Source organism: Schistosoma mansoni, chromosome W (assembly GCF_000237925.1).
Source record: "Schistosoma mansoni strain Puerto Rico chromosome W, complete genome".
NCBI classification, from domain to species: domain Eukaryota; kingdom Metazoa; phylum Platyhelminthes; class Trematoda; order Strigeidida; family Schistosomatidae; genus Schistosoma; species Schistosoma mansoni.
This window is the reverse complement of record NC_031502.1, coordinates 29,433,030-29,445,760: the sequence shown is the minus strand read 5'-3', so window position 1 is coordinate 29,445,760 and position 12,731 is coordinate 29,433,030. Positions and strand designations below refer to the sequence as shown.

At 35.5% G+C, this 12,731-nt stretch overlaps 1 protein-coding gene across 1 annotated transcript in view; it reads left to right on the top strand.

Moving 5' to 3' along the window:
* Positions 1 to 12,731, top strand: part of Smp_147520 (putative tripartite motif protein) — a gene marked incomplete at its 5' end in the record, with an annotated part of 50,964 nt that overhangs the window by 15,042 nt on the left and 23,191 nt on the right. Inside the window, 4 exons of the mRNA XM_018789282.1 lie at positions 724 to 934; positions 6,046 to 6,192; positions 6,938 to 7,107; positions 9,053 to 9,262. Coding sequence (XP_018654741.1) covers positions 724 to 934; positions 6,046 to 6,192; positions 6,938 to 7,107; positions 9,053 to 9,262 — 738 coding nt within the window. The remainder of the gene's footprint in view (positions 1 to 723; positions 935 to 6,045; positions 6,193 to 6,937; positions 7,108 to 9,052; positions 9,263 to 12,731) is intronic.

Sequence of the window (12,731 nt, the reverse complement as noted above, 5' to 3'; positions counted from 1 at the left end):
TACCGATTACCTCTTTCTCAATTCGAATTCATACTAGCTGGTATTTTGAAGTTTTCTCAGTTGAAGTGAAATTAAAAGAAATTGTTAGATGACTGCCTATATTTCACTATTATCTTTTGGATTATGTATTCCGTACTCCACAATTTAAGCTATGGAAGTTGAATTCGCTTCATTTCTGTACTACGTCAGATTCTATCAGTTAATTTTGTTTGCAACTTTTTATTATCTTTACACATTACAAGCCTCTCCACAGATCTACCTTAGTGAATGACAGTCTGGTATTCACCAGCTTGTCGTTGTATGGTGACTTTTTTCCAAGCTTCTGATGAAGAATCATGACATACGAAATCACTAATTCGAAAGTTGAACAGAAACCTACCGATGATTTTAGATATTGATCACAGTGTTTCGTAAATTGCGTGGAATTGGGGGTTGCAATTCACACAGAATTCGGGCTCAGTAATAGTATTATGCCGTGCTTTCGATTCTGTGTGATATCGTAAATGCACATCGAGAGAAGAAATGTTCCAAACTAGGAAAACAACTTGTCTAACCCCTCAGTTCGTCATGAGATTTATGGTATACACAAGATAATTGATCAAACTATTTTCATTTTATTATCAATGACAATAATAAATTATTTTCTCTCTCTTCATTCCCATTGTTTTCTTTTCAATTGGGATTAAATTAAATAAATTTTATACATAATTGAATTATTTCAAGTTGCGAATTGCACAATGAACGTTTATCTGTATTTTGTACAACATGTGGCTATGCTATCTGTCATCAGTGTGCATTATTTGATAATAATCATGAACAGCATTCATTTCGTCCGTTAGATGATGTTTATGATGAACATGTAAAACAGATAAAGAATGAAATGGATCAATTTAAACGAAGACATTTAGAATTAATATCATTACTTCAAGATGTTGTAAGTTGGTGTTTCTTTCGTTCTTCTATCACATCGTTTTTGTCGTTGTTGCTTTTTCCATCACTAAAACTTTCGATCAATTAATTTTATCACTTCTTTCTAAGAACACAATCAGCAGGTATTGTTAGTAATTAAGTCAAGCATGCGAAAAATGAAATAGTCAATACATCTTGTGCTGTCGTCACAAATTAGTTGCTATTTCAAATATATCATGCTTTCAGCAAACTTGAAGGTTCCAGTTGTTGTTGGCGAACATTTTCAAACTGTCATCTAGTAATCTCTGGTTTTCAATAGTCCTCTACTTATTACTATCGTAAATTATCTTCAAATTAAATAATAGATTAAAATTGTATGAAAAGTGAAATTAGAATATATAAACTACACTAAACTAAACAATTAACAACAGCCGAACAAGAACAGAGAAAGTCAAGGCATAAGCTGATTACACAGAAACAAACAAGCAAGTGAAGAAGAGCATTAGAGCCGACAGGTAGAAATGTGTGGAAGACCTAGCAACAACACCGGAAAAAGCTGCAAGAGAGGGAAATATGAAACAACTATGTGATACAACGAAGAAACTAGCAGGGAACTATAGTAAATCAGAGAGACCAGTCAGTGACAAAGAAGACAAGCCAATTACTGAGATTCAAGAACAGAGGAAAGGGTGGTAGAACAATATGAAGAGATTATGAATAGACCGGACCCACCGGGCATCGAAGCAACACACACAGACCTTCCTATAGATGTCACTCCACCAACGATCGAAGAAATCAGAAAGGCCATCAAACAAATCAAAAGTGGGAAAGCAGCAGAACCTCACAATATACCAGCCGAAGCACTGAAGTCAGAAATATAAGCAACTGCAAACATGCTCCACGTTCTGTTCAGGAAGATTTGGGAGGAAGAACAAGTGTCACTGACAAACTGGAAAGAGAGACACCTCATCAAAATAACGAAGAGAGAAGATCTGAGCAAATGTGAGAACTACAGAGGAATCACACTGTTGTAGTATTGCTGAACCAGATGAAAGACTCAGTAGACGCCCAAATTCGAGATTGACAGGCTGGATTCCGTAAGATTCGGTCGTGCACAGACCGAATCGCGACACTATGGATCATCGTTGAACAATCAGTTGGGTGGAACTCGTCACTATATATCAACTTCCTTGACTGAGAGAAAAGGTTTGACAGCCTAGGTAGGAGAACCTTATGGAACCTTCTTCAACACTATGGTGTGCCTGAGAAAATCGTCAACATCATCAGGAATTCATACGACGGACTACAGTCCAAAGTCGTGCATGGGAGACAACTGAAAAAGGCATTTCAGGTGAGGATCGGAGTCAGACAAGGCTGTCTCCTCTCCCCCTTCCTCTTTCTTCCAGTGATTGACTGCATTATGAAGACCTCGACATCTGAGGGGAAGCACGGAATACAATGGACAGTTGGGATGCAACTAGACGATTTGGACTTTGCAGATAACACAGTTATTCTAGCCCACACACCCCAACAATTGCAGGTCAAGACAAACAGTGTACCATAAACCTCTACATCAGTAGGTCTCAACATACACAAGGGAAAAAGCAACATCCTCAAACACAACACAGAGAACACCAACCCCATCACACTTGATGTAGAAATTCTGGAAGAAGTGGAAACATTCAAGTATCTGTGCAGCATCATCGATGAACGAGGAGAATCTGATGCAGATGTGATGACAAAGATTGGCAAAGGGTGACATTCCTACAGTTGAAGAACATATGGAACTCAAAACAACTCTCAACTAATTTCAAAGTGAGAATCTTCAATAAGAACGTCAAGACAGTCCTACTGTATGGAGCTGAAACTTGGAGAACTACTACAACCATCATCAAAAAAGTACACGTATTTGTAAACAATTGTCTACGTAAGATACTCAATGTCCGTTGGTCGGGTACCATCAACTACAGCCTACTGTGGGAGAAAACAAACCAGTTTTCGGCCAATGAGGAAATTAGGAAAAGACGTTGGAAGTGGATAGGACATACATTGAGGAAATCACCTAACTGCATCACTAAGCAAGTGCTAACCTGGAATCCTGAAGAGAAACGGAGAAGAGGAAGACTGAAGAACACACTGCGTCGGGAAGTGAAAGCAGAGATGGAAAGGATGAATAACAACTGGAAAGGATTTCCTAGGACAAAGTTGGATGGATGGCGAATCCTGATCGGGGACTCATGCTCCTCCACCAGGGTTAACAGGCGTTAGTAAGTAAGTGTAGCAATAGAATATGGTCGGCAGATAAACAGATAGGTAGAAATGCAACTAAGCAATGCAATATTCAAAGGATTCACGTATAAGGCACTCGAAATAATCACACAACTAAGCAAAAGATAATCAATGGGATCGAACTAATGCAATCCACTTTCACATGCTCGCCCAGATATAATATTTCAAAATGAGCATGTACTTTTTGCCTTTTAAATGTCTCTATTACATACCGTAGCGTACTAATAATCTGCCACATAAAACTACATCCCGTTAGGGGAAAACTGAAAAGAGGACACACAAAAATACATGAGGACATATTCGTAAATGAAATCTGCAAATGTGGAACTGACCACTTTGACTGATAGAGATGAAACCTTATATTGGTCCTTTAGAAAAAAAGCTCTAAGTTAAAGACAGTTTACCATGATCAAAAAAACATGAACAAAGTATATTATTCCAGAGGTGTAGTAAAGTATCAAAACCTTTGTGGTATTGGTAAAAATCTGTATGTAGTGGAAAGATATCCAAATGATTTCTTTTCATGTTCAACAAGTTTATCTGTATATGATAAGGGAGAAAATCTTTTAAATCTTAAACGAACTCCTGATAATATAACCAGCGTAGTAACCACATTTACATAGATTTAAACATGTTACTACGTCAAAAATATCTAATTTGCAGTTGACTTTTTAACTACTCTGACTTTTCATTACATCGTTTCTTCAAAACTAATTGTGAGAGACCTGAACAGTTTGTTGTTTGTCTATTACATATTTATTAGGTTGTGACGATAATCATGCCTTGATCAAATCAAACTTGATAAATGCAGGCTCCTAGACAATCTTCAGTTCATCTTCTTACTGTCATAATCAGTCATGGGAACTCGCTAATTATCTCAGTAAAATCCTGATTAATAACTTAAACAAATTACGTTATTACTTTTGTTTGTACAGATAGAATATTAAAAATTATTTTACTAAGAATCCCCATATATTTTTACCATATAACCAATTAGTGACTGGATAGTTGTATTTTCATATTCCCCTTGTCGTAAGCTTCCCCTATACTCACTAACTACTGTTTTACTTTTTACCGCTCCTTCATTATTTCCGATTAGTTATTCACCTTGTGCCCTTGTTCTATCACTTTTCGCCTGGTTGTGCATGAATTATTATTTCTGGTTTGCCGGATAATGACGTTTGCTAATTTATGTGCATAAAGCCATGAGTGTCTGGAATATAACGATAAAAGGTTTTCAGCTTGTTGTTTTCTTATTTTGGACTCAATACCGGACTGGAGGAAAGGATGTGTCCTGAACCAATAAGCGTCAAGAATTATCTTGGTTGCTGATGAAGGCTAATTGCGGTCGGTCACTGTATTTAATCAAAGTTAAGGTCGTCAGTCTAAAGGTGAAAAGTATACTTGACTTAATGTATTACAAACCGGATTCGCATCGGTGGAATCGTATCTAGTGATTCAATCAGGGTCATATAAAAGGACTCGAGAAAATAACAACTTTGTTATGTTGACATAATTCTTCGCTTAAGCACTGTCAAGTCCGTAATGATTTCTATTGTCAGTTCCTCTATTTAGTACTTGATAACTTATCTAGGGATATTTGAGTGATTCTGTTTCCATAACGTAGCTGCTATGTGTGCTAGTAATCGATATCTCAAAGTGACATTCACCTATTTTCAACCCAACAATCAGAACATTGAGATTACCTCAATACCTTTTAGCATTCAAACTCAAAAAAATCATTATACATATGACTAATCATTTTGACAGTTTTAACATTAAACTGAATATTACATCTATTGGTCAGTTGACTGTGATCTATCGACAGCAAGCGATATAATAACGATTAACAAACAAAGAATTCTGGAACGAACAACTGTTTTCAATAACTTCGTCATCAGGCTTAATAGTTATAAGTACATAATTATTGTACTACAATGGCTAAAATAAGCCCTTTTAGTTAGTTAAGCAATGATATGTTGAAAAAATAGAATTAACTACAGAAGACCAAAAGAGGTGTATTCAGTCTCTATGTTTATTTTGGTTCACGATTGGATCATGATATACCTGAATCAGACATTGTATGCCCTTGCTCTGGGTTCGAGTCTCGGAGTAGACATCAACTCTGGGATGCAGGTACATCCGGCTGACGAGACGCGCGTCCTGGATTCCACTGCTAGCCACCATCCATCTTTGTTCATAACGCTTGCGCTTAATTACCATTCCTACAAGTCATTGACTGTTAGTCTATGCAATGTGCGAAATTGTAAACTATCTCACTAAGTTTGTAATCAACAGTTGAAGATTAAATTGCGTGGCCCATGGTCGACCTCAATGATGTAGTTACATCCATTGTTTATCTTCTAAATTTTTAGCTTACTGTTATTTTGTACTTTTCATCCCGCCAGTTTAATTATCTTTCTTGAACCATGTTCTTTGTGCTTAGTTTTTCACTAAAATACGCATTATTATTCCTCTTCTTGTCCTCCTTTATACGACCTATGGCAACTTAGATTGATAAGAATTACCGGGTCCTATTTAACCTATGATTTATTGACTTACCAGCTTGGTCATTTTCTTTCCCTTTCTATAATAATTATTTTTAGAGTTTCCAGCCGCCGTTTTTTGAAGTAAATTGCTCACTCCCATTTTTTGATATATATATATATATATATATAACTAATATTGGTGTTTTCTTGAATTATTATTTCGGTTTCAATACTTTCAAGCTTATGTGTCTTGAATAACACAGAGGAAACGGATACTTAAAATGTCCCCCAAATCGAATAGTTTTACCCCTTTTTAGTTTTATCGTGACAATAATACTGATTATTGTTATTGAAATAGGAGAAGAATGTACAGGCTGTAAAACAAGCCAAAGAAGAACGTGTTCGAGAATTACGCAATGCAGTTGAATTAATGGTAGCGCGTTTAGATTCACAACTAAAATCAAAACTAGTTACTCTAATGAGTCAACGTAGTCAATTATTTCAAGTGAGTTAAATTTGTTTTTTAATTACACTCAACAAATGTAAAATCAGACCTCTCTGTTAATGTTGTTTATGACTGGCTGTCTATTCAGATTTTGTCACTTTCATGTGTCTTTATATTCTCGTCGACTTTTCTGTTCGGTTAATCTCTGAATCTTTAATTTACTCACTTTTCCTATATAGATTGGTAAATTGGATCTTTGTCCATTCGCTTACCCATTAGAAGTTGATCTGTATTCCATATTTCTTGAAATTCCCCTACCCAAACTTTTAACATTTTCTCAATGGAATTTATGTACTTAATTATCTGCGTGCATCGATAAGCTAGTAACATTTTATCGTGTGGGGTCGCTAGTCAATGTTCATGTACGTTTGAACGAGTAGATCACTCACCTCATCCAGTGTAACGCTTTTTGCATTTGGCTCAATTCACTTATTAGATAATATCTCATTAGTCTTCCTTTGATGTTATTCTTTTCGGTCTGTCTTAAAACAGAATGAAGTCATTGTGTTGGTTTATGAGATATGTTGATCCTTAAAGGGTTCCTGTAGTCTTCGATAGTTTCTGATTCGACTACTAGAAAAGTCAGTGTTTATTCATGAGGAGTTACTATGAGCCGAAGTTGTCTATCTCGTACCCTCTTGATTTTAATTTTTTTCAACTAGAGGAATATATATATATATATATATATATATTATATGGATGCCATGTACATTTTCTCCACTTCTTTTGAAAATTTAATAATTAGGAAATTGAATCACTTGAAAATCTTTTACATGATGTTCAATATGCGGTAGATGTTGCCAAACCGTCTGAAATGGTAGAACGATCATCTGAAATTTTAGCACTGCTTAGTGACGTACATTGTAAACCTATGGCCTCGTTTGTTAGTGCGCCTGTACCAGCTGACTTTGTAAGGTGAGTAGATTTGCGTGTATTGTTTTTAAATTGTATTGGTTGTTCTTCATTTCATCTAATCAGATAAAAAAAATAGTTATTTGCTATCTGACGTTAATTATTGCAGCATTAAATATGTGAGTAAAGTCAAATATTATTCACTTATAATATTTGTTATGAATGACAGTGTATCATGATTTAAATAAATTAACAACTTAGCGGTCATTTATTCATACCCAGCACAAAACCTGTTGTCCTTACCTAGTACCCTGGTTCTAACCTCAGGATTGATCACTCGGTAGTATCACCATACGCAAACAGTTCTTCGAAGGTATCTATGATCAAGTGCCAGTAATATATGAATAGCCCTCATTTGTAAATGCCACATTTCACGGCCATAGAGTAGAACAGAGTGAACTGCTGAGCAACAAACTCGTCTTTCGGGTGGTAAATGAACATCTCTCTTGGAACAGCAATGACGTAATTTGTCAGAAACCAGCCGTGCTTCTTGAATTTGTGCCGAGATTTCATTAGACACCAACCCACTACGGGGTGGTAAAACTTCCATGATAAGTGAGTTGGCAAGATGTTTCAAGGTATTAGTTGTATAGAATGTACTATACGATCCAGTAACTCTCAGATCTAACTAGTATATACTTTTATAGTCATGTTTGGATCAAGATTGAAGACAGCACAACGAACACGCTCGATTGTACTGAAATTGTAACTGCGATGTTAGATTTTGATAAGTTATTTCTTATGAAACGCTACAAGTGGTCGACGCGCTTAACTATTTCATTGTCTACTATTAATGGAGGCGTTAATAAAGATCAGTCTCGCAACAAAGGTTTACATTTAAAGGAAGAGAAACACATCCCAAACATGATTGCATTGTTGCTCAAGGCAATCAGAAGACTGCATTTTCCCAGCTTCTTCATCAAATAGGGTTGTGTCATCTGAGTATTCTACGTCGACAAGAGAATCTCTTAGTGGCAGTCAAATTCTTGAAAAGTCAGGCTATCCGAGTGTTATCTCAAAAAGAATGTTTTTGACAAAGTTGAATGAGAATAGAGAAAGTGGACAGTCCCGCTCTGTGGTGTTTTTATAGGATTAAAGTTTTAAGAAATCATAGTATAATGAGACTGTTGTTCAATAGCTTTTGTTTTCTAGTAAATTTTTCAACTAATTTCTCAAAGATGAATCATAAAATGAACAAACAACCGGACTATTCTAGTACTCAAACAATGTGTACCAACAATCTTCAAACTTTAGTATTACTGGAAGCTTTTTTGTTGATTAATACTAGACTGCGGAATATATTATAAGTTATACAGTGGCATGATGAAACTCGTATTTAAATTAAGTGGCTCGTAAGAAAGTTTGTTTTGATGATTTCTTAATAGGTAGCTCACCATCATACTTCTAGTCAACTGTTGTTGTCTCCGGAGAATTGCTCCACGTTTTTACAATTAAACGAATCTCCCGAGACATACTTAGTTTCCATAACAAGTAAACAAGACTTTGAAAGGGAATATCTGTTGCTCATTCAGCGACTTGATATATCGAAAGTAAGGTGGTAAGAAGCTCGTTTCAAAAAACCAATGGCATGCACTGCGATACATCTTAAAAATACATTAACTATAGTTCAGACTATTTATTAATAAAAAGTAGTATAGCATCAAACACTGGAAAAAGACATGTTGTCTGAGGGTAACAAGTTGATTTAATTACTTGTAATAACCTTATCCTAATTATTTTTTGTAGCTTTTCATGAAAATTTCAATTTTTCCGATACACCAGTACAGATTTTCTTAGTTTTCTTAGAACATTCCGAAAGTTTGTTTTTGGCTGTCGTCCTATAAGTTAGTAAACAATGGATTACGTTGAATTTCTTTGATATTTGTTTGCTTTGTTATCTCTGTTCTTCTGATGTTTTTGTCTTTTTTATCATATCACTTATTCTTAGTGAAATTGTACCTCCTTATGAATCGAGTACATTTACACTCCAGCCTTATTCCATTATGAAACAAAGAGCTGATCCTGTATATAGTCAACCATTACATGTAGGCGGTTTAAGCTGGCGTCTTAAAGTTTATCCAGATGGTAATGGTGTTGTACGTGGTAATTATTTATCGGTGTTTTTAGAATTATCTGCTGGATTGTTAGAAGCATCCAAGTGAGTATTGCTCATATTATTTCTTTGTCTGTTTTATTACTCATGAGGACATACCACCGATTTTTTGAATGCAACATTTTAAATGTTTGGCTTTATTTTAGCTACTTGACTAATATTACACTTTATCCAGTAGTTTATATCGTTTTATTCTATCCACTTTTATCTCTACCATTATCTTGGTTGTTTTCATCTAGTCTTGGTTGTTATTTTTCTAGCGAGAACACTGACCTCATTTAATAATTATTAGTGTAACACATAAATCATGTGACTGTTAAAAATTGTAACAACAGTTCATTGACTATGATAACCAAACAACTAAGAAGTATTACAGATCACTACTTTTTATATTAGTGTTGTTTAATTAGGTCAAATTGGTTTTCTCTGAAGAGGAATTGATTTTCTTTCATATAAGCTGTTACGTGAAGTTTCTAAAGTTGTGTCAAGAAATTCCTTAAATATAGTTTCAGTTACTTTTTTATGGTAGCCTTGCAAAATAGTATGATTTATGAATTTAAATTAGTAATTCACATAGAGAAACATGAATGCTTTTATTAAATGAAGCTTTTATAGAAATAAATTCTGTTAATCATGAAGAGGTAATACTCAGCATATGATTCTCTCCGATAATCCTTGTAACTATTAACTTCTAACATTTCCTAGTGTCCACAACATTTTCGTCATTCACATGATATATTGTTATTCTCATACTTAAGATTATCATTCACGTTAAAATTCGAAAGCAGCTCGCTTCACAAGCATAAGTAGAAAGATCTCATTAACCTTTAATTGACAGTTTTTAGGGTAGGATGTTTTTTTATTCAGTGTTCCGTTTTTCTTTAGTGTATTGTCATATTGATAATATCACCATAAATATAGCAACAGTTAATCTACTGTATCTTTATTTCACCAAGTGTTTTTTCCTAAGCTAATTGGGTCTCTGTAAAGTAATCGACGTATTGTCTGAGTCACGTTTGTCAATGCAGACTACCAGGTTAGAATTCACCCCATAACCGCAATCAGTGATTAGAAATAAACAAAATTATATCAGAATACGCCACTTGTTAATTCAGTTATCATCTATTCTCATCCAAGACGTCTATGAAACTAGCGGTTATCAAGTTTGCTTGAAATATATAGGCGAATAATTTCTTCGGACATTAGATGATGATATATTACCCATAATCAATATTATTTTGTATAATCCTTAGTACTAGTCGAACTGTATCAATCAAAATGCATTGTATTCACACTAGACAAAGTGTATTGTACTCTGATGTTTTTGAAAGCAATAACTGTTATGTCTGGTCGTCGCTAATTGTTATGCCGGAATCGTTTATTACTTATACTTGTAAAACGAAGAACCAATACTATTCCCACGACCCGAAGTAAGAACTCTAAGACTGGTACAAGTGAAGATTCACCAAGCTCCAAATTATACGACCCTCGTCGAAAATGTACTCAATATGTACTAATTGGTCATCTATTTCGATTATTGATTGGGATAAAGTCATATATGAAAAATACTCAGTGTTATAACAAATCACAAGCTTCGTGTCATGCCGAGCATAGTTCATGTTAATTTCATACAAGAATATTGTATCTTGAAATGACATCCCACACAAATAAACTAATGTTATACTGAATAAAATATCACATTGAATTAAAAACGGAACTAATGTTGAACAAGTCACAATGGGTAAAAGAATGTAATTTTGTCTTTCCATCCCGTCATATCGATCGCCATGAATCAATGGATTCCAAGTAGTGGTATGAATCATTTGGATATACATGGAATCATGAAGAAGAATATGTATCCAATTTTATAAGAATATGGTCATCTCAATATTGACTAATTGAAAATCTAGATAGAATAATAGAAAAACAGAGTTGATCTGGAAAATGTAAAAATTTTTTATTATATTAATTGTCTCTCTGCTTTATTAATAATTACCACTTTGTTTACTCGACTGTACTGTTACTTACTTACGCCTATTACTCCCAATGGAGCATAGGCAACCGACCAGCATTCTCCAACCCACTCTGTCCTGAGCCATCCTTTCTAGTTCTATCCAAATTTTGTTCATTCTTCTCATGTCTGTCTCCATTTCTCGGCGTAATGTGTTCTTTGGTCTTCCTCTTCTCCTTAGGCCTTCAGGATTCCATGTGAGGGCTTGTCTTGTGACGCAGTTGGGTGATTTCCTCAATGCGTGTCCTATGCACCTCCAGCGCCTCTTCTTGATTTCTTCCTCCACTGAAATCTGGTTTGTTCTCTCCCACAATACAATGTTGGTGATCGTGTCTGGCCAACGGATCCGAAGTATCTTGCGTAGAAAACTGTTAATAAACACCTGTATCTTCTGGATGATGGCTTTCGTAGTTCTCCACGTTTCCGCCCCATACAGTAGAACTGTCTTGACATTTGTATTGAAAATTCTGATCTTGGTGTTAGTTGACAATTATTTTGAGTTCCAGATGTTCTTCAGTTGTAAATATGCTGTTCTTGCTTTGCCGATCCTCGCCCTCACATCTGCATCAGATCCACCATGTTCATCGATGATGCTGCCCAGATATGTAAAGGTTTCCACATCCTCCAAAGCTTCTCCGTCAAGCGTAATTCCATTGGTGCATGTTGTATTGTATCGGAGAGTCTTGCTTTTCCCTTTGTTTATATTGAGACCTACTCCTGCTGAGGCTGCTGCTACTCTGGTCGTCTTCTTCATTTGTTGTTGCGAGTGTGATAGAAGAGCCAGATCATCTGTGAAGTCTAAATCGTCTAGCTGCATCCTAGCTGTCCACTGTATCCCGTGCTTCACTCCAGATGTCGACGTTTTCATGATCCAGTCGATGACCAGGAGAAAGAGAAAGGGTGAGAGTAAGCAACCTTGCCTGACACCGGCCTTTACCTCGAATGAGTCGGTGAGTTGTCCTCCATAGACGATTTGGCAGTTTAATCTATCATAGGAGTTCCGTATAATATTGACTATCTTCTCAGGTAGGTATGCTGTAGTGTCGAAGAAGCCTCTATAGTGTTGTCCTGTTGTTTACCCGAACTTTCATTTATTCGACGTTGATTAACTTTCACACAAAATGCCTTGACAAGTGACCAGATTATCCAAAATGTACGGCGGAAACACATCAATTTTTTCGAGATCAACTCCGTCTTCCCATTGTTCTATCAAAATGTATAAAACGGACTAAATGCTTTAAGTTGATAAAATTAATATCTTAATATTTTATTAACTGACATCCGTAAACATAATCAAACCATGTATTGGGTCAAGGTGATCTATCATAACATTTATGGTTCACTTTACAGTAACAAGGTCAATCACTTGTACCTCAAACAGGGTTTTAGATTGTATGTATGTGGATCTGTCTTTTATGATGTACTTTACAATCGTTCACATGATTTTTATCACATTCCCTTTTTCCACCCAGTTAGTGTTAACCAACCCAACATAACAACAAT